This window comes from Salvelinus namaycush, chromosome 12 (assembly GCF_016432855.1).
Source record: "Salvelinus namaycush isolate Seneca chromosome 12, SaNama_1.0, whole genome shotgun sequence".
NCBI lineage: Eukaryota > Metazoa > Chordata > Actinopteri > Salmoniformes > Salmonidae > Salvelinus > Salvelinus namaycush.
Genome location: NC_052318.1, coordinates 36,472,222 through 36,494,748, shown reverse-complemented (window position 1 = coordinate 36,494,748; position 22,527 = coordinate 36,472,222). Strand labels below are relative to the sequence as shown.

Sequence of the window (22,527 nt, the reverse complement as noted above, 5' to 3'; positions counted from 1 at the left end):
TAGAAGTCATATTATTCATAGTACAGACAGTATACTGAACAAATGTGTCAGTCAATTATACCAGCGGCACTTGACTATAGACAGAATACATATTAATTTATACGTCATTGCACTTGATGCTCAAGTTATTATGTTACAGTATTTGAAACACTGCTTTGCACTGAAGTTATGAAACGTGATACTTTTCGAACGAGAAGGACTATGGGAAAGCAAGTCTACAGTATCAAGCGAGCTCGTTCTGCAGCATGCAGCCACTAATGTCAATAAACTACAATCCCCAAAAGCCCTTGTATCGTTGACTTAAGCAACGTTTTTGTCGACGTGGGAAAGGGTCTGCTCAGTGCTCACACAAACAAATAAATGTCCATGGATGTCGGTTGCAATAGAAATGAACATCTTGACATGCACATTGGATTCAATAAATATATGGTAATTGAAACTGCCTCGGGAAGCAATAAACATATGTGAATTGAAATATGTGGCTTAAACCTGAAGAGATATTGCTGAAAAATGCATTCAAGTTATGGGTGACGGAAAAAGGCAACGATTATTTCGTATTACAAAGGAGGCGAGGATATGGAGAAGGAGGAGGCGGTTTGACAGGTATGTGTTCTGTTCGCTGCTGTTCTGTTAAAACCCAGTGGCACCGCAATGACCGTCTAGCGAAGTGCTCACGCCATCAGACGAGAGCTCATATTTCCGTTATATTTTCTAATGTCCCCCAGATTATGGCATGTATAGGGGAGGGAGGCAGTCAGGTCTCCAGATGCGCGTGACAAATTGACAACCTGAGCCTGGACTTCAAATGTTAGCTTTGATTGCAACAGGTACACAATATAAAGTATGTGGACACCCCTTCAAATTAGTGGATTCGGCTATTTCAGGCACACCCATTGCTGACAGGTGTATAAAATCGAACACACAGCCATGCATTCTCAATAGACAAACATTTGCAGTGAAATGGCCTTTACTGAATAACTCAGTGACTTTCAATGTGGCACCGTCATAGGATGCCATCTTTCCAACAAGTCAATGTGTCAAATTTCTGCCCTGCTAGAGCTGCCCCAGTCAACTGTAAGGGCTGTTCTTGTGAAGTGGAAACGTCTAGGAGCAGCAACTGCTCAGCTGCGAAGTGTTAGAACGGGACTGCTGACTCGCACGCATGTAAAAATCAACTGTCCTTGGTTGCAACATTCACTACTGAATTCCAAACTGCCTCTGGAAGCACCGTCAACACAATAACTGTTCGTTGGGAGCTTCATGAAATGGGTTTCCATGGAAGATCAGCCACACAGACACCTAAGATCACCATGCACACTGTTTTACATGGTTTTGGCTAGCCCCCTTAGTTTCAGTGAAGAGATCTTAATGCTACAGAATACAATGACATTCTAGATGATACTGTGCTTCCAACTTTGTGACAGTTTGGGGAAAGCCCTTTCCTGTTTTAGCATGACAATGCCCCCGTGCATAAAGCGAGGTCCATACAGAAATGGTTTGTCGAGGTCAGTGTGAAAGAACTTGACTGACCTGCACAGAGACCTGACCTCAACCCCATCGAACACCTTTGGGATGAATTGGAACGCTGACTGCGAGCCAGGCCTAATCACCCAACATCAGTGCCCGACCTCACTAATGCTCTTGTGGCTGAATAGAATTAAGTCCCCGCAGCAATGTTCCAACATCTAGTTGAAAGCCTTCCTAGAAGAGTGGAGGCTGTTATAGCAGCAAAGGGGGACGAACTCCATATTAATGTCCATGATTTTGGAATGAGATGTTAGACGAGCAGATGTCCACATACTTTTGGTCATGTAGTGTATCTACAATGTAACAGTTTACAGTAGCTTACCTACGATGCAGATTGGTTATTTTGTTAACACTGACTGAGCTGTCTGTTTACAAACCACAGTCACTACACTTAACGTCTGGGGTGTATTCATTACGCTAATTCTGTTGCAAAAGTTTCTTAAACGGAACGAAACAGGAAGGGACTTACCTGAATTTGTCCAATAGAAACTCTCCTTTTAGTTGCAATGGTTTGGACTGATGATTACACCAATGTTGTTTGTACACACGCTATGACATGGTAGTGTGTGTCAAATATTGGGTTGCTTACATTTGCTTTAGTTTATGGGTGGAGCAATGGGCTATACTGATGTGCACTTCTGTATGAGAATGTACTGTATCTACTCAAGTCAGGTCAATGCTCATCCTTTCTATAGTGTCAGTCTGGTCTACTAATTCCCTGCATTTGAAGTGGAATGATCATATTCTACATTATAAAAAATTATGTTTGTTGATCTTTGAGTTCAATACTGCCCTATTTGATTACATATTGATCCTCCTTCACCGTGCAAGTCAGGAGTCATTCATTGTATACATTACACCAAGAGTGAGTAGGGTACCTTGTTTGCTCAATTGCAGTCAATGAATGTCAGCTGTCAGTTTCCCAATAATAGTAGGTTGTCTTGCACATGGTCACGCAGAGGCTCCAATAAGCCAATTCTCAGCTGTTGATCACAGTTATCCACTTGACTGAAACAGCATAGCTAAATTTCACATTTTCTCTCATCTCTAATGCTAAAAATAGCAATGGTGGCCTTCTATTCTGTTGAAGCCAACGGTGTTCCAGTGGTTATAGCCTACTGATTGTCATGGTACATGTATTTGTCAATTAGATGGACACTGAGAACACAATTTTTGGGGCACAATAGATATATTCTCTGACTGGGCTAATGATGGATGGAGGTCCACCAATGGCTGCTCTCCTCCTGTTCAACGCCTTCTCGGAAGCCCCCTGCAACTCTAACTTTTTATCCTGAAGTATCCAGATTTAAATCTCAAATGGCCACAGGGCAGAGGGCAGGCTATTAACCAGTGATGCCTGCTCCTAATTAGGCCCTTGCAGATGCACAAGTTCTGTCAGAGTGTCTGCCAAATTTTTATCATGGATGATGTACAGTATGGGGCAAAACAAAGTCTGTAATCAGTTCACAGCTGTAGTGTCTCATCCACCAGCCGGCTCTTGTTAGCAATTAGCCTGGGTTTGAGGTTAAGACCACTTTACAGCTGTGTCATGATCCCCAAGCACAGCAGCCATAGATGCTGCTGATGCAGTCTGGGATAGCAGTATAGCTCTGACCTTGTTAATAATTTATGAAGGCCACTATGGGGGTAGATCGGTAACACAACACTGTTGGTTTGAGTCACCGACAGGCAGGACACTTGAATGTGATGATAAGCAGCCCAATATCCATTGAGTTTTGACTGTTCCATGTTACATTATCATGGCATGCTGATCCAACCCAGGTGAAAGGGCTGTTTTGTTTGCTAGATACTGTAAATCAATAGACATGAAATTGACTCATGATTTTGAAATGTCTTATCATGTCTTTTAAAATGTCTGACTTTTAATGGAAATGATTGCTACATATTTTTGGGACAGGTCTCCTGGTTGGAACTCTGGATACGATGCTGGACTCTACGTCTAAGGTTGCGCCGTTTCGCATTCTACACCAGACACCGGACTCCCAGGTCTACTGGTCAATAGCGTGTGGTGAGAGTCTCTCTACACTTTCTCAACTATACTCTTCAGTCAGAGTAGACACCACACATTAAGTGTTTTACCCACTTCATATGTATGTACTGTATTCTAGTCAAGGCTCATCCTATGTAACTACTGCTGTACACACCATTTTTATTCATATACTGTCCATAATATCTAATCACACCATCATATACATATTTATATTCCAGACTCTGACATTGCTCGTTCTATTATTTCTGTATTTCTTAATTCCTTTCTTTTTCTTTTTGCGATTTGCATGTTTTGTATTGCTAGATATTAATGCACTGTTGGAGCTAGGAAGATAAGCATTTCGCTACACCCGCGATAACATCTGCAAAATATGTGTACGCGACTAATGAAATGTCATTTGATTTGAACGTAAACATTATATATAGGCTTTAGTCTTGTATTAACAGGCTACAATCATGTAATAACCTTTAGGATTATATTTTAGTCTAGACACATTTCCCATTTTGTAACAAAATAGATGGCTTAGTCATGGATAGTGTCAACAGTTTCCTTTCAATTGTGACTAAGTTTTCCCTGTGGTTAGGTGGCACCAAGGAGGAGATCAGCCAACACTGGGAGTGGCTGGAGAAGAACATCATGAGAACCCTGTCTGTGTTTGACTCCAGCGATGACATCACCAGCTTTGTGCAGGGCAAGATCAGAGTAAGTAATCACTAAAGCTTATTAAACATGTGGTTAGACACAGACATCAACAATACTATTGTTGATCTCTGCCACTCTCACGGGAGATGGAGGCCTCCTCCAGACTTAATGATTTATTCATGTAGTGAAGCCTACTGATGATAAGTGGCACGTGCTTACTCTTTGAAAAAAGTTGGTGGTGATTGTTATTTCACTACTGCTGTATGATATGGAAACATTTTACTGTTTGTTGAAAGCTAAGCAAAGGATAGTAGGTTTAATAACAATATGAATTAAGAAACAATATTATGCTAATCTATATGCCTTGATACAAATTACAGAGTGGAGATGGCATGCTGACTTGTTTAGACTGCTCAATTATATTAGCTGTCTCAGTGGCCAATAGAGGGATGTTGACCTCTCCTTTCTATAAAGGGTCTGATTGCTGAGGAAGGAAAGGTGTCATGCGTGCAGGAGGATGACCCTGAGAAGTTCCGTGAGGCGCTGCTAAGGTTTGAGAAATGGTTTGACCTCCCTCAGAAGGAGAAGCTGGTCACCTACTACTCCTGCAGCTACTGGAGGGGTCGCGTGCCTTGCCAGGGCTGGCTCTACCTCAGCACCAACTTCCTGTCCTTCTACTCCTACCTGCTGGGCTCCGAGGGTGAGACCAGAGACCTGAGCAACCCCTCACTGTTGGCTAACTGTCATTAAATTGTAACTTATCCATTGTATTTGGATACAATATTATTATCATTCCATGTCATGACAGAATGGCAGTGAGTTACTCATTGAAAATAATCTGTTTCCTTTTCAGTAAAGCTGGTTATCTCCTGGAATGAGATCTGGAGGCTGGAGAAAACGTCCAATGTCATCCTGACGGAGAGCATCCATGTGTTGGCCAATGGAGAGGACCACTTCTTCTCCATGTTCCTTCATCTCAATGAGACCTTCCTGATCATGGAGCAGCTGGCTGACTACTCCATCAAACGCCTGTTTGATAAGGAGACTTTCCAGGAAGAGCCCTCCCTCTCAGACCCTCTGCAGATCACCAAGAGGTACTGTACTGACGGACTGTCCCTGCGCTCTTCCACATAACTCCTATTTGACAGTTACATCAGGGCACCGTGGTGAACTGAGATGATAGTCATAATTCTGTTTAGTTCTTCCATGCTCTTCTCAGTCACTTTCCTCTCTTCCAGAGGCTTAGAAACGCACGCTAGGAACGAGCAGTTCCGGGCCTTCTTCAGGCTGCCTAAAGAGGAGAACCTGCTGGAGGTGTATGAGAGCTTTCTGTGGGTGCCCTTCAGCCACTTCAACACGCTGGGGAAGATCTGTCTTTCCGAGAGCTACCTGTGTTTCGCCAGCCAGGATGGCAGCCAGTGCCACGTCATCATCCCCATGAGAGAGGCAAGACGCTTCCACGAAACATAACTAATTTCTGATCAAATATGTTCTGTTGCTCAGTGGTTTGTCCAGTGTTGTTGAAACCAACTCCTATCCTTACAGGTGATTGGTGTGGAGAAGCCGGACCGTAGCAGCAGGGCTTTGATTGTGTGTGTGCGGGGTAAGAGGGCTCTACGGTTCTCTGAAGTCCGAGACTTTGAGCGCCTCGCCAATGCAATCCGCAAGAGGTGTGGGATGACGGCCAGTCCTCAGCACTCTGCATCAACTGATGTAACTTACTGTTTTGACCTTTGCCATCAACCTTCCAACTGTCTCTAATTCACCTCCTTATCTACCAGGCTATAATTGCTGCTGTTGAAAACAAACAGAACTGTGTGTTGCAGGTCATCAGAGGGGAGTGCCAGAACCTCATCAATCACTTTGAGGACAACCCAGAGGAGGTGGCTTTGATGGTGGGACAGAAGGACAGCAGCAAGGCGGTCAGCACTGAGGCCCTCATGACCGTGTTCCATCCCCAGGACACTGAAAATCTGGACCCCAAAATGGTGGATATAAGTGGTCTATTTCTCTAAAATATTACTTTTACTCATAGTATGAAGAAATATAAACATTTCACTAAAATATAAACGCAACATGTAAAGTGTTGCTCCCGTATTTCATGAGCTGAAATAAAAGATCCCCTACATTTTCCATATACACAAAAAGCTTATTTCTCTAAAATGTGTACACATTTGTTTACATCCCTGTTAGGTAGCATTTCTCCTTTGACAAAATAATCCATCCACCTGACAGGTGTGGCATATCAAGAAGCTGATTAAACAGCATGATCATTACACAGGTGCACCTTGTGCTGGGAACAATAAAAGGCCACTCTAAATTGTACAGTTGTGTCCCACAACACAATGCCACAGATGTCTCATGTTTTGAGGGAGCGTGCAATTGGCATGCTGATTGCAGGAATGTCCACCAGAGCTGTTGCCAGAGAATTGAATGTTCATTTCTCTACCATAAGCCGCCTCCAACATCATTTTCGAGAATTTGGCACTGTCCAACTGGCCTCACAACCGAAGACCATGTGTATGGCATCGTGTGGGGGAGTGTTTTGCTTATGTCATAATTGTGAATAGATTGCCCCATCCTGGCAGTGGGGTTATGGTATGAGCAGGCATAAACTACGGACAATGAACACAATTGCATTTTATCAATGGCAATTTGAATGCACAGAGATACCGTGACGAGATCCGGAGGCCCATTGTCGCGCCATTCATCCGCCACCATCACCTCATGTTTCAGCATGATAATGCACAGCCCCATATCGCAAGGATCTGTACACAATTCCTGGAAGATGAACATTTTCCAGTTCTTCCGTGACCTGCATACTCACCAGACATGTTCCCCATTGAGCTTGTTTGGGATGCTCTGGATCGACATGTACGACAGCGTGTTCTAGATCCAGCCGATATCCATCAACTTCGCACAGCCATTGAAGAGGAGATGTGTCGTGCTGCATGATGCAAATGGTGGTCACACCAGATAGTGTATGGTTTTCTGATCCACGCCTCCATCTTTTTTTTAAGGCATCTGTCACCAACAGATGCATATCTGTATTCCCCATCATGTCAAATCCATAGATTAGGGCCTATTGAATTTATTTCAATTTACTGATTTCCTTATATAAACTAACTCAGTGAAATCTTTGAAAATGTTGCATCTTGCGTTTTTATATTTTTGTTCAGGATAGTTTCTCTAGAACAGTTTTTTTTCCAGTGTGAGAATGATAATAGGGTGGAGGTTTTTTTGAAAGGTGCTCTCCCTGTACTGTAGAGGTGTCCCAGCCTTGACAGCTCATTTCTTATTCTCCTGTTTCATCTCTGTGCCTGACAGCTGAAGGAGAAGATGAAGGAGCAGTCATGGAACATCCACTTCTCAGAGTATGGCCGTGGCACCAGTATGTTCTGTACCAAGAAGACACGAGACCTGATTGTGCGTGGCGTCCCTGAGGCCTTAAGGGGAGAGCTCTGGATGCTTTTCTCAGGTTCTGTTTGATATGGCTCATTAACTGTTAAATCGCACATATGTTTCCTTTACTGACGTGTCAAAGTGTGGTGTCTTTAATGTTTAATGCCGTAGATGGCTGTAGGAAGCTGGATGTGTTTCGTTAAATATGGAGTGGGGTGTTTTGCCTTTGTACTATAGGTGCAGTCAACGACATGGCCACTAACCCGGGGTACTACAGTGAGCTGGTGGATCAGTCTCTGGGGACCAGCACCCTGGCCACTGACGAGATAGAGAGAGACCTGCACCGCTCCCTACCAGAGCACCCTGCCTTCCAGAGCGACACAGGCATCTCTGCCCTGCGCAGAGTCCTCACCGCATACGCCTACAGGAACCCCAAAATCGGCTATTGCCAGGTACCAAGCTAGAAACCCCTATAACACTTCCTGACATTTTTTATTTTAAAAAGCTAATGGGCACCTTTACATCGCTCGTGCTTTTTCTCTTGTGAAGGCCATGAACATCCTGACGTCAGTCCTTTTGCTCTATGCAAAAGAGGAGGAGGCTTTCTGGCTGCTGGTGGCCGTCTGTGAGAGGATGCTGCCTGATTACTTTAACCGCAGGATCATCGGTGAGTGACCGATGTTTAGTTGTAGCATGACATTAGAAATTTGTACTGTATGTGTGTTTGATACTGAATTACACTTTCCCCCTTAACTGCTAAAAATCCTGTTTACAAACTTGTTTCCTCAGGTGCACTGGTGGACCAGGCGGTGTTTGAGGAACTGATCCGAATGCACCTCACCCAGCTGACGGAGCACATGACAGACCTGACCTTCTTCTCCTCCGTGTCCCTGTCCTGGTTCCTCACCCTGTTTATCAGCGTCCTGCCAATAGAGAGCGCGGTCAACGTGGTCGATTGCTTCTTCTACGACGGCATCAAAGCCATCCTGCAGCTGGGCCTGGCTGTGCTCGACTACAACATGGAGGGCCTGATCAGCTCCCATGACGACGCTGAGGCAGTCACCATCCTCAACAAGTGAGTGTCAACACAGAGAGGGCGGGGTCTGAAGGTCAACTGAATTGGTTATTTCAAAGTACCGTATTAGGTTATGGTTGGATTGTGAAGTAACATAATCTCCAAAACAATTAGTTAATTCTATAGGAATGTCCATTTAATTAATGTTACTTAACTGCTGCTCTGTTTGCCCTGGCAGGTTTTTTGATAATGTTACAAATAAGGACAGTCCTCTTCCACAAACAGTGCAGCAAAACTCTGTAGGGAACAACGACAAAGCATCATCCATCTCCAAGGTGGACGTCAGTGATCTCATCAAAGAAGCCTATGAGGTACTGTAACAGTCAGAGTTGCTAGGGCCCATGTCTCAATGTCAGGCTTGTCTTTGATTAGACTGTTTTAATTTGCTGACAGAAATATGGAGACTTGAAATCAGAGGAAGTAGAGAGCATGCGGAAAAGAAACAAACTATATGTTATCCAAACGTTAGAGGATACAACCAAGCAAAATGTGGTGAGTTGCTCATCCCCAAACTTCCATAGCATCTTTTTGGCATTGTTTACTACAATTTGATGTAGGATTATTTGAGATTTACTTTTTTCCCAGCTGCGGGTAGTGTCACAAGAAGTAAAGTTCAGTGCTTCCCAGCTTGACGAACTTTATGTATTGTTCAAGGTGGGTGCAATATCTCAATCACTCTTTTCAAATAATAATAATATACTACTGCATACCTACATGCATTAATATTCCTTCTTATAGACATAGACACAGAGTTGGCATGAAAAATTTAAATATGTTGAAAATAGACACAAAGTTAACCGCTGGAGATTGAATACTTCAATTTGTTTCCAGAGGCAACATTTCCTCAGCTGCTACTGGATGATGAACAGCCCAGTGCTGCTGCACCACGACCCCAGCCTGGCCTATCTGGAGCAGTACCAGCTGGGCTTCCATCAGTTCAGCCTGCTCTTCTCCCTCCTGGAGCCCTGGTCCCTCTGCAGCGGAAAGGACGCCCTCTTCCTCTGGGCCTTCCGCCTGCTGGATGAGAACCAGGATGGCCTCGTCAACTTCAAAGAGTTCTGCTGTGCCTTGGGTAAGGTTACACCAGCGCTCTGATGCATAGCTACAAGTCTTTGAACGCTGTTCCCACCCTCTGCTTCTAACATTATCTGTGGGAACTGTATGTCACATCTAATCCAGCATCAACCTCATGAAACCTTTCATGCTAATTTACCCCTTCCCTATTTTGTTCTTACTACAGACATTTTGTACAGCGGCACTTTCACCAACAAACTGAAATTCCTGTTCAAGCTTCATCAGCCACCAGGTAAGTAAGATCACCAATAACTTCATCAGCACCTTCTCTATTAAAACCACTTGTCATTCTGTCTATGATACTTTTGTTCTGTATTCCTTCTCAAGTACCTTCACAAAGTATTCATACCCCTTGACTTATTCCACATTTTGTTGTTACAGCCTGAATTCAAAATGTATTCAGTATATGTTTTTTCTCACCCATTGACACACATAATGACAGTGAAAACATGTTTTTAGACATTTTTGCACATTTATTGAAAATAAATGACAGAAATATCTCATTTACATAATTATTCACACCCCTGAGTCAATAGAAGCACTTTTTGCAGTGATTACAGCTGTTAGTCTATCTGGGTAAGTCTCTAAGCGCTTTCCACACCTGGATTCTGCAACAATTGTCCATTTATTATTTTGAAAATGTCAAGCTCTGTCAAATTGGTTGTTAATCATTGCTAAACAATTTTCAGGTCTTGCCATAGATTTTCAAGTGGATGTAAAAAAATTAAAAAAATAATTTACTCAGGAGCATTCAATGTCTTCTTGGTAAGCAACTCCAGTGTAGATTTAGCCTTGTGTTTTAGGTTATTTTCCTGCTGAAAGGTGAATTCATCTCCCAGTGTCTGGTGGAAAACAGACTACCAGCTTTTCCTCTAGGATTTTGCCTGTGCGTAGCTCCATTCCGTTCCTTTTTTATCCTGATAAACTCCCCAGTCCTTAACAATTACAAGCATACCCATAACATGATACAGCCACCACTATGCTTGAAAATATGGTACTCAGTAAAGTATTGTATTTCCCCAAACATAACACTATTCAGAACAAAAAGTTCATTGCTTTTCCACATTTTTTGCAGTTTTACTTTAATCCCTAATTGCAAACAGGATGCATGTTTTGAAATATTTGTATTCTGTACAGGCTTCCTTCTTTTCACTCTGTCAATTAGGGTAGTATTGTGGAGTAACTACAATGTTGTTGATCCATCCTCAGTTTTCTCTTATTACAGCCATTAAACTGTTTTAAAGTCACCATTGGCCTCATGGTGAAATCCCTGAGCGGTTTCCTTCCTCTGGCAACCGAGTTAGGAAGGACGCCTGTATATTTGTAGGTATCCTGGTGGTCTAGTGTTTAAGAGTGTTTCGGCCAGTAATTAAAAAATGGTCACTGGTTCGAATCCCAGAGCCGGCAAGGTGGAAAAATCTGCCGTTCCGCCCTTGTGCAAGGCGTTAACCCCCAACAACAACTGCTCCCGGGTGCCGATGATGTCGAGAGATGCAACCCCTGCATCTCTCTGATTCATTTTTACCCATCTACCAATAGGTGCCCTTCTTTGCAAGGCATTGGAAAACCTCCCTGGTCTTTGTGGTTGAATTTGTGTTTGAAATTCACTGCACGATTGAGGGACCTTACACAAAAAAAATTGTGTGGTGTACAGAGATGAGGTAAACATTCAAATCATGTTAAACACTTGTTTCACACAGAGCAAATTTTTACTCCTGAACTTATTTAGACTTGCAACAACAAAGGGGTACTTATTTACTCAAGACATTTCAGCTTTTCATTTTTTATTAATTTGTAAACATTTCTAAAAACATAATTCCACTTTGACATTATGGTGTATTGTGTGTAGGCCAGTGACCAAAAATCTAAATTTAATCCATTTTAAATTCAGACAAACACACCACATTTTGGAAAAAGTCAAGGGGGTGTGAATGTTTTCTGAAGGCACTGTATAATAAGAAACAAATCCCAATACAATTTTCCTGCAGACTGTGCCTTTCTAATTTCAACTGTACTGTATATTTTGTGCTACTCTTCTACTCACCAACTAATCTCTTTGTTAACTGTTCCGTACATCTGTCCCTACTGTAATGTTGTATGCTCTCACAGACAATGTCTTCTTCCAGCTTTCACAGGTAGTCCTTTCCAATCAAAGGCCCAAAGACTGCCTCACTTTATTCCAATGACTGACGACCTATCCCACTTGAGTCGATTGACTGGTCAGCTTGCTTTGCTCTTTTCTTTCTCTGCTATAACCATTTCACTCTAGTCCTCCCTGTCCTTTTCTCTTTGGTAGATGCTCATCTGTCTGTCTTTAACAATGTCTTAAATGTGGGTCTTTTGTTGTGTACAATTTGTTTTACTACCATCTAGGGATGTTAACTAAATTGGTTAGCCGCCGAAAATGCATTTGACCGGTGATGCTTATCGGTCTATAGGTTAATTTGCATAATTTAGTGGAATTACATGACGACTAACACCAATTTATCTTACGGCCAAGATCCTTTTTTAATGCGTAAATTTGGATAGCCAAGCTTGCTTCGCACTCATGTTGGTGCTAACAAGCAGGTGAGCTAGTGCTAGGTTTCAATAGCCAATCCAGTAGGGTCTGGAAACTATAGTGAACTTTTCCCAACTTTGGTCCTGCCCTGTACACACTCTATGTTCGCATTGCCCAACGGTCCGCTGACCACTTTGCTTCCTTCATTGAAAATGAATGGTCTTCTGTTGTTTCATATCCCCCCAATGTGCTATATGGATCTCTTGTTGTTTATCACACGTGCACAGCATACATAGTCTAGTTTGAGGAGCAGTATAGCCTATCACCTGTCATCCAGCATGAGAGCAGCTCATTAAAAAGAGGGTACTGGAATGAAATGTGTTTTTTAAGGCCAGTCATTACGCAACAAATTGCTTAACAGTTCTAAATGCAACCACGTGTTAAACTGTTTTGACGCCGCCCGAGTGGCGCAGCGGTCTAACACACTGCATCGCAGTGCTTGAGGCGTCACTACTAAGTCCCTCACTGTTGCCGCTTGTTATAGACCCCCCTCAGCTCCCAGCTGTGCCCTTGACACCGTATGTGAATTGATTGCCCCCCATCTATCGTCAGAGTTTGTACTGCTAGGTGGCCTAAATTGGGAAATGCTTAAAACCCCGGCCGTCCTACAATCTAAGCTAGATGCCCTCAATCTCACACAAATTATCAAGGAACCTACCAGGTACAACCCCAAATCCGTAAACATGGGCACCCTCATAGATATCATCCTGACCAACTTGCCCTCTAAATACACCTCTGCTGTTTTCAACCAGGATCTCAGTGATCACTGCCTCATTGGCTGCATCCGTTATGGGTTCGTGGTTCAACGACTACCCCTCATCACTGTCAAATGCTCCCTAAAACACTTCTGCGAGCAGGCCTTTCTAATTGACCTGGCCCGGGTATCCTGGAAGGATATTGACCTCATCCCGTCAGTAGAAGATGCCTGGTTGTTCTTTAAAAGTGCTTTCCTCACCATCTTAAATAAGCATGCCCCTTTCAAAAAATGTAGAACTAAGAACAGATATAGCCCTTGGTTCACTCCAGACTTGATTACCCTTGACCAGCACAAAAACACCCTGTGGTGTACTGCACTAGCATCGATATGCAACTTTCAGGGTAGTCAGGAACCAATACACACAGTCAGTTAGGAAAGCAAAGGCTAGATTTTTCAAACAGAAATTTGCATCCTGTGGCACTAATTCCAAAAGTTCATGGAGAATAAGAGTACCTCCTCCCAGCTGCCCACTGCACTGAGACTAGGAAACACTGTCACCACTGATAAATCCACGATAATCAAGATTTTCAAGAAGCATTTCTCTATGGTTGGCCATGCTTTCCACCTGGCTACCCCAACCACGGCCAACAGCTTTGCACCCCCCGCAGCAACTGGCCGAAGGCCCCCCTGCTTCTCCTTCACCCAAATCCAGATAGCTGATGTTCTGAAAGAGCTGCAAAATCTGGATCCCTACAAATCAGCTAGGCTAGACAATCTGGACCCTCTCTTCCTAAAATTATCCACCGCCATTGTTGCAACCCCTATTACTAGTCTGTTCAACCTCTTTCGTATCGTCTGAGATTCCTAAAGATTGGAAAGCGGCCGCGGTCATCCCCCTCTTCAAAGGGGGAGACACTCTAGACCCAAACTGTTACATACCTACAGTTGAAGTCGGAAGTTTACATACACCTTAGCCAAATACATTTAAACTCAGTTTTTCAGAATTTCTGACATTTAATCCTAGTACAAATTCCTTGTTTTAGGTCACTTAGGGTCACCACTTTATTTTAAGAATGTGAAATGTCAGAATAATAGTAGAGATTTATTTAAGCTTTTATTTCTTTCATCACATTCCCAGTGGGTCATAAGTTTACATACACTCAATTAGTATTTGGTAGCATTGCCTTTAAATTGTTTAACTTGGGTCAAATGTTTCGGGTAGCCTTCCACAAGCTTCCCACAATAAGTTGGGTGAATTTTGGCCCATTCCTCCTGACAGAGCTGGTGTAACTGAGTCAGGTTGGTACTTTGGTGTGAAAAGTGCAAATCAATCCCAGAACAACAGCAAAGGAACTTGTGAAGATGCTGTAGGAAACCAGTACAAAAGTATCTATATCCACAGTAAAACAAGTCCTATATCAACATAACCTGAAAGGCTGCTCAGCAAGGAAGAAGCCGCTGCTCCAAAACCGCCATAAAAAAGCCAGACTACGGTTTTCAACTGCACATGGGGACAAAGATTGTACTTTTTGGAGAAATGTCCTCTGGTCTGATGAAACAAAAGTAGAACTGTTTGGCCATAATGACCATCGTTATGTTTGGAGGACAAAGGGGGACGCTTGCAAGGCGAAGAACACCATCCCAACCGTGAAGCACGGGGGTGGCAGCATCATGTTGTGGGGGTGCTTTGCTGCAGGAGAGACTGGTGCACTTCACAAAATAGATGGCATCACGAGGCAGGAAAATGATGTGGATATATTGAAGCAACATCTCAAGACATCAGTCAGGAAGTTAAAGCTTGGTTGCAAATGGATCTTCCAAATGGACAATGACCCCAAGCATACTTCCAAAATTGTGGCAAAATGCCTTAAGGACAACGCAGTCAAGGTATTGGAGTGGCCATCACAAAGCCCTGACCTCAATCCTAGGGCTGGGCGATATGGCAAATAAATGATCACGATATCTGTATATTTTTTTAAATATAAGTATCACAATATTAATCAAATTATGTTTAAAAGGTGCATATCTGCTTCAAACTCAAGGAATGCCTAATGTCTGAGTCGGACTTCAAAAAGCCAAACCACTTCCAAATTACTGAAACAGTTTAACCCTTTATATCAATAATTTCCAAATTGGAAGCTGCTCCTTCTCCATGGCTATCACTGCCACTGTTTTCGCCTACATCACTCATTTTTTGTGTGGTTAATAGTGGCTACTCCATCACTCGAGATGCTAAGTGGTTTTTAGTGGGCGTATACCTCTCCACGTGCATATTGTCACTTCGCGTTCCTGCTGCGTCAGAGGTGAAATGGACTGCTGTTCCTAATTATTCTATATCGACATTATCGGAAATTAATCCCCAAAAAATGATGTCGTTATTGAGGGAAGTAATTACCTCGATAATTATTGATATTTGATTTATTGCCTAGCTCTACTCAATCCTATAGAAAATTTGTGGGCAGAACTGAAAAAGCGTGTGCGAGCAAGGAGGCCTACAAACCTGACTCAGTTACACCAGCTCTGTCAGGAGGAATGGGCCAAAATTCACCCAACTTATTGTGGGAAGCTTGTGGAAGGCTACCCGGAACGTTTGACCCAAGTTAAACAATTTAAAGGCAATGCTACCAAATACTAATTGGGTGTATGTAAACTTCTGACCCACTGGGAATGTGATGAAAGAAATAAAAGCTGAAATAAATCTCTACTATTATTCTGACATTTCACATTCTTAAAATAAAGTGGTGATCCTAACTGACCTAAGACAAGGAATTTTTACTAGGATAAAATGTCCGGTATTGTGAAAAACTGAGTTTAAATGTATTTGGCTAAGGTGTATGTAAACTTCTGACTTCAACTGTATATATGATATAATTGCTCACTGGTTATGGTTTAGAATGGCAAAATGTAGTTTACAGTTACTGTATGACTTCCTTTGACTTATGTGAATGTACTCCATTCTTACTATGTAGTGTCTGATCTTCCAGAAGATGGCGTGATCAGAAAAAGCCCTGAAAGAGGTATTTTAATTGGCATGTCTCTTTTTCTATTTTACCAAGCTTCACAATGTTGCTAATTTGAACAGAGTGTCAGAATACACATTGCACTTTCTGTTTCACTCCCACAGGCAGAGGGAAAGTGGATCTGCAGGCCTACCTGAAACAATGGCAAGATGAGATACTAAAGAAAGAGGAGAGCATAAAGGATTTACCCAGAATTAACCAGGTGAATACACCACTATCTAGGTTAACATGAAGTCAATCTGGTGACTATGAAATAGTTATCTTTTGAACAGATCAACTTTGAACAATTTAATCCACATGTCATTCCTTTATACAAAAGTCTTAATTTAATCCATCTCTTATTTTCTGGTTGTCAGGCTCAGTTTATCCAGTTTTCCAAAACGCTCTACAACCTGTTCCATAGTGACCCAGAGGAAGAGTCTCTGTACCGTGCTGTGGCTCGAGTTACCAGTCTTCTGCTGAGAATGGAAGAAGTAGGGCGCAGGCTCCAGGAGCCCACCAGTCCCCAGAAGTCCAGCACTAGCCCCATCCAGGCTGCCCTAGAGGGGGCTCCACCTGACGGGGAGGCTTCCAGCACTCCTGAGAGCAGCTCTGACACCCCTAGCACTCCCATCACTCTGGAGGCAGGCTCCATCCCACAGGAGGTCGAGTGGTCATTCGCTTTTGAGCAGATCCTGGCATCCCTGCTCAACGAGCCTGTCCTTGTGCGCTTCTTTGAGAGGCCTGTAGACATTCAATCCCGGCTGGACCATGCCAAGTGTGCTCAGTTGAAAGCCAAGACAAACAAGTGAAGGATCCACTGTGGGTTTAACCCTCTTATCAAAGCCATTAAGTCTCTGTTCACTATCCTCTCTATTTTCTACTGTTATTTCTCCGCCTGGTCAGGTAACAGGAAAGGATCCTAAGCCAACCCTGTTCACTGTAACCAAACGTAGAAATATACTTGTATAAATTCCAGTTGTATCTTGTAGATTCATAGTTTGTCCTGTCATCTGCACACCAGCGAACCTGCTCAAGCACCTTGCTTCTATGTGCCAGAGTGGTTTTTCTCATGCAGCCATAAATCTCTCAGCTAATTTTCAGAAACACCAGCCTTTCAAATTGGGGGGAGAGTGATCAGTTGACCTGTGTGGAATATATAGGGAGCACCCTCCAGGGTAGTCACTTGAAGCCAACAATGGAAGTCAATCATTGCTTGATACCGGTGCATGTAGATGGGATTAATAATTGTATATGAGACCCTTACTGTTGCTCATCCATAATTATGCAATGAATGGAACCTAGAATGGAGAGATGAAAGAGGGACCACTGTTATTGTATTTCTAGGTTTACTTTGTAATGAAGGGATGTGGCCAGTTTATTTCTGGTCATTTTATGGAGGGGGGCTTTTGAAAACAATGGGACCACTACTTACTAAATGCCCAAGAGAGTGCTGAATAGTTGGAATTCTACATTTCAGTTTTTTTTATGACATATCTTATGTTTTTGTCTTCAAATATCCATTTGTTTTGCTGAAATATCATGAGTGAGGGAACAAGCGCATGTTGTCATTGCCAAGTCAAATCACTTTCAGGACACAAACTAAAAACTAATTGTATAGTTGTTGTTGAGGCAACCACAAATGAGGACATTGTGCAATATTTAGATTCTAACTAATGTCTGAGTCTAAAGGAAATTAAGTTAATGTATATATAATTTGATATACAGAAGAATATACTTAACTGTCTTATGATTTATATTATCTTGTTTGATATTGTACTTAATTGTATTTAATTGAGTTTCAAAGGAATTACTAAATATTTGTCAGAATAAATGTTATATTTCTAATGTTTTGTAACAGGAAATTCTTGTTATGTTTGATTATATTTGTCAGACTGCAGAAAAAATATTTTCACGTGCATAACTAGTAGTGTATATCCTGTTACACATTCCTTTATAAATTGTTAGACTTTTTTGAAATGCTGTTAAGCATGAAAGGATGCATGGGCATGGATAAATTATGACAATAACTAATTATTCCAAATGCAACACAGTTGGCTCTGAATGTGTTACTTTATTTCTAGGTTTGATGTGGTGGACTGTAAAATGCAGGATTTTAGTCAGATGTTGATTGGGAAAAAACCTGCTTCAATGTCCTTTGAGTAGTATAGATATTTCTATTTTACATGAGCAGTTATAAATATTTATTTTCAAAATGAGTCAGGAAAAGGACAGCTGAGCAACTTTTACATGATTTGTATTTTCTGTATTTGAGCGTTTTTCCTCAGTGCCATCTGTGTGTAAAATCAAACCTTGCAGTTATATTATAGTCCTCTAAAATGATATTCCTTGTTATAATAGATGCTAAGGTTAATATAAATGTCACTTTAAAGCATTTACTTGACAGCACAATATCATAAAATATGGTCGATATGTAGCTACTTTGCAGTTTTTTTAATCAATCTAGTAATGAATACTTATTCATGGGAGAGCAAGTGTTACTGTTTAAAATTAGCAGTTTACTCTACATTGCATTAGTAGTGACTCTTGAGTGTGAAGTTAAATTCACCTGTGAACAAGTCAACTAAATGAAAGTCTTAACATATTTGCAGGGAAATTGCCATTTGAAATGACACAGTTCTCATGATAGATTGTTGTAGACTACACTCACATTTAGAAATAAAGAGACATTGTCTATGGGCTTTATCAGTTATGCAGTAGACATCTGTAGTCAGATTTTTATCAACTTGATGCAATACATAGGATAATGGTGTACTTATTACCAGTGAAACTATATTACGTGACCTTTTATTTCACCTTTAAGCTGTTTACGCTTTAAGATGACTCATAGCACAAATGTATTTAGGCCGACTTAAGATAACTTGTAAATGTAATGGCATTGTTTCCAATTAATGGTCTTAATTAGAGTACTCTCATTTAAACACATTTATATGGTGACTGTCTACAGTCTGTGTACTGCCTGTTTTTGTGGGAGGGGGGGGGGTTCTGGAGGAAAATGAATCCGTTGAAATGTTATGTCATTTTTGATCTGCCTGTGCCTACCACAAGTGACACTATGTGAATGTCAAACGTCTTGAAATGAAATAAAGTTATAATAAAAAAATCTGAGTTTGTCTGTCTTAGACATCAAATATGTTTATTTGAATGAATGAGTTGTTTTGCAAATAGGCCAAGTGAATGAACAGAACATCCAGGATGGATTTGAACCACTCCCGGTCAAAAAAGGTCAGAGATAGGAAACACTGTTCCTGGAGTTCCGCAGGATTTTGTTCCAACTAGGCACCACACTTGACCAACTGAGCTAATTGATCAGTTCAATAAATTCAACAACTGGTCTTCCAGGTCAGTTAAATAAAAAGCATAAAATGCCTACCCCTGTAGAAGGCTATGCTTACATATAGCAAGAGGTGTCAAACTCATTCCATGGAGGGCCTCCTGTCTGCAGGTTTGAGTTTTTTTATTAAGTGAGGAGCGAAAACCTGCAGACACTAGGCCCTCCGTGGAATGAGTCTGACACCCTTGACCTAACATGTATCCCTCTCGAGCAGAGTTTCCCAAACTCTGTCTTGCTGCCCTGCCCCCCTGCCCCCCCCCCCCCCCCCCGGGTGCAATTATTTTGAGAAAGCTGTAGCTTGGGGATGTCCATCTGGGGTTACTCGCCACCCCTGTTGTTGATTTAACCTTGGTGGAAAATAGCTAAATGTTTGGTCAGAAATCAGTGATATAGGTGAACTGGTTGAAAATTAGAAGCTTTTATGTTTCCTTCACAGTTTTTACAGATGGTTCCAAGGATCCTGATAGTGGACACACGGGAGCAGGAGTTTATGTTCCTGAATTTGATGTGCAGAAATACTGTAGAAGACTTAACAGATGGCCTGTCTGCATACTCTTTTGAACTATTGGCAATGGAAATTGCTCTCCAGTGGGTGGTGGAAGCTTAACCTATTAGAATTGTATTATGCACAGACTCTTTGTCTGTACTGTGTAGTTTATCCTCTGGTAACTCTAATAGTAGTGATCTACTATTGGAGGCATTAGGTCTATTATGGAGAATTGAGAGACTGGGTGTGGCAGTGCGTTTCTGCTGTAGATATGTATAGAGTACTCAAATAGGATATAACCTGTTTTAGCAGTTGTCATTGAGGGCTTCCCCCATTTTAAAGTAGTCAACTGGGTGGCGATTCCTGTAGGTTGGGAGCAACAACCAATGATCAGAGCAGTGTTGTCTTCTTCAAATTGGGATCTATGGTTTGTAAATGACTTTAATGCCATCTAGTGTCCACAATATATAAATTACAATATTTGGTTTCGGACTCAAACGGGGATATGGTTCCAATCGTTTTTCCACCATTCATTTTTTCCATAGGGGATTTTAGAAACACTTAAAATAAGGGCTGTGTTTCGTGTAGGCTTACCCGTGACATTTTGATAACCATGTAAATCTCTCTTGGACAAGGTGACTTACTCATATTTGGCTCCATTTACTCTCAGATTTGAAAATCCTAATTAGCATCAACGTAGACATCATGCAAAACTACAAATCCCTGCAAGCTCCTCCACGTCATCTCTAGCTGACACTTTTGCTAAACAGGTATTGTGTCAATTTAAAACTTTCACAAGACAGTTCACAGAATTGTCCATTTAAAGAAATGTAGCCTATTTATTCATTATTACATTTAGCTAACATTAGATAGTTAATCCAGAGATTCTTACCTTTGCCTCGATTCGTCAATCTCGTTCAGATAATTTTATTTGCAGGTTTTTATGATAGCCACATTAGCAGCTAATTAGCATTTATTTCACTTTTGGGGGTAAATGCAGGCAAATCTATTGATAAATCACCTTGTCCTAGAGGGATTATTAACACAGTTATCAAAACATCACGCCAGGTTAAGCCTACACGAAACACAGACCTTATTTCAAGTGTCCTTATTTTAAGTGTTTCTAAAATCCCCTACGTTTGACCTCTAGGTTTTATAGTTATTATGACTCATACTGTGGTACTCTATATAAGCCTTACACTTTTCAAACACAAAAGAAGAAAGGACTACTATGAAGATATCATCAATGGTCATGCCCATGCTATCGCAGATTCCATTATTGCATGGATACAAAGATGAGACCTCTTTCCATCGCTATGACTTCTGTTGGGTCCCAGCCCATTCAAGTGTGGGAGGGAATTAAATTGTAGACCAAGTAGCCAAAATGACTTTAAAGGCCCAATGCAGCTGTTTTATAGCAATATCAAGTAATTTCTGAGTAACAATGAAGTACCTTACTGTAATAGTTTTCCATTAAAATGGTCTAAAAGAAACAAAAGCAAGAATTTTGCTAGGACTGTCTGGGAGTGGTCTGAGTAGGGAAACTAGCTTAAATTGGCAGAGAGGTTTGGAACTTTCTTTGTTATTGGTCTATTAACTTATTTACCTCCTGGTGATGTCACCAAGCAAGCTGAAACTCCACCCATGTGAAGTGTAGATTGTATTTTCAATCAGGAAATAACACAGATCAAATGTTTTCACACTTTTACAGCGTTCGTTTCATCAGCTGTTGTACAATATGATACAAAATGAACAAGAAAAACAACATTTTGACTGCACTGGGCCTTTAAACGAGGTATAGATCTAATTTATATGTTTTGCTTCATTGGGTAGCCTGCATCTACACAGGCAGCCCAATTCAGATTTTTTTTCCACTAATTTGTCTTTTGACCGATCACGTCAGATCTTTATCAGAGCTAATCAGATCGGTCAAAAGACCAATTAGTGAAAAAAATAGGAAAAAAATAGATTTCTAAGGCACTTGCTTGCAGTTCCTATCGCTTCCACTGGATGTCAACAGTCTTTAGAAATTGGTTGTTGTTTTTCCTTTGAGAAATGAAGAAGTAGGGCAGTTCAGAACGTAGAGTGAAGTGTACTGTTGTGGTTGTGGCACGCGACCTGAATGCTCGCTCCACTTTGTTTTTATGCGCTATTGAACACAGTTTATTCCGTCTTAAATTGGATTGATTATTTACGTTTAAAAATACCTAAAGTTGGATTAGGAAAGTTGTTGGAAATGTCTGGATCAAGTTTACAGGTAATTTATTTGATACTTTGTAGTCATGTTGCGCGAGTTGGAACCGGTGTATTTTCAGAATCAAACGCGCCAAATAAATTGACATTTTGGGGATATAACGACAGAATTAATTGAACAAAAAGACAATTTGTGATGTTTAATGGACATATTGGAGTGCCAACAGAAGAAGATCTTCAAAGGTAAGGCATGAATTATATGTTATTTCTGACTTTTGTGTTGTGCCTGGCGGGTTGAATTATGATTTTCATGTGTATGTTTGATGGGGTGCTGTCCTCAGATAATAGCATGGTTTGCTTTTGCCGTAAAGCCTTTTTGAAATCTGACACTGTGGCTGGATTAGCAAGAAGTTTATCTTTAAACCAGTGTATAACACTTGTATGATTTATGAATTATTATTATGAGTATTTCTGTTTTTGAATTTGGCGCGTTGCTATTTCACTG

General features: G+C 41.4%; 1 protein-coding gene across 1 annotated transcript; it reads left to right on the top strand.

The window, feature by feature from the left end:
• Positions 1-328: 328 nt before the first annotated feature.
• LOC120057182 (TBC1 domain family member 8B-like) lies at positions 329-19,116 on the top strand. Its single transcript, XM_039005660.1, has 20 exons — positions 329-603; positions 3,446-3,556; positions 4,122-4,240; positions 4,655-4,880; positions 5,034-5,274; positions 5,419-5,626; positions 5,726-5,893; positions 6,007-6,168; positions 7,508-7,658; positions 7,820-8,034; positions 8,132-8,249; positions 8,372-8,657; positions 8,836-8,968; positions 9,051-9,149; positions 9,243-9,311; positions 9,489-9,729; positions 9,898-9,963; positions 15,958-16,005; positions 16,113-16,210; positions 16,365-19,116. Exons 1-20 carry the CDS (start codon positions 477-479, stop codon positions 16,797-16,799), a joined length of 3,321 nt encoding a protein of 1,106 aa, XP_038861588.1. The 5' UTR covers positions 329-476; the 3' UTR covers positions 16,800-19,116.
• Positions 19,117-22,527: the final 3,411 nt, after the last annotated feature.

Coding starts and splice junctions, on each gene's coding strand:
- LOC120057182 (XM_039005660.1), top strand. CDS start 477: ATGTGGCTTAAACCTGAAGAGATATTGCTGAAAAATGCATTCAAGTTA. Junction 3,557..4,121: donor CTACTGGTCAATAGCGTGTG/GTGAGAGTCTCT, acceptor CCCTGTGGTTAG/GTGGCACCAAGGAGGAGATC. Junction 5,275..5,418: donor CCTCTGCAGATCACCAAGAG/GTACTGTACTGA, acceptor CCTCTCTTCCAG/AGGCTTAGAAACGCACGCTA.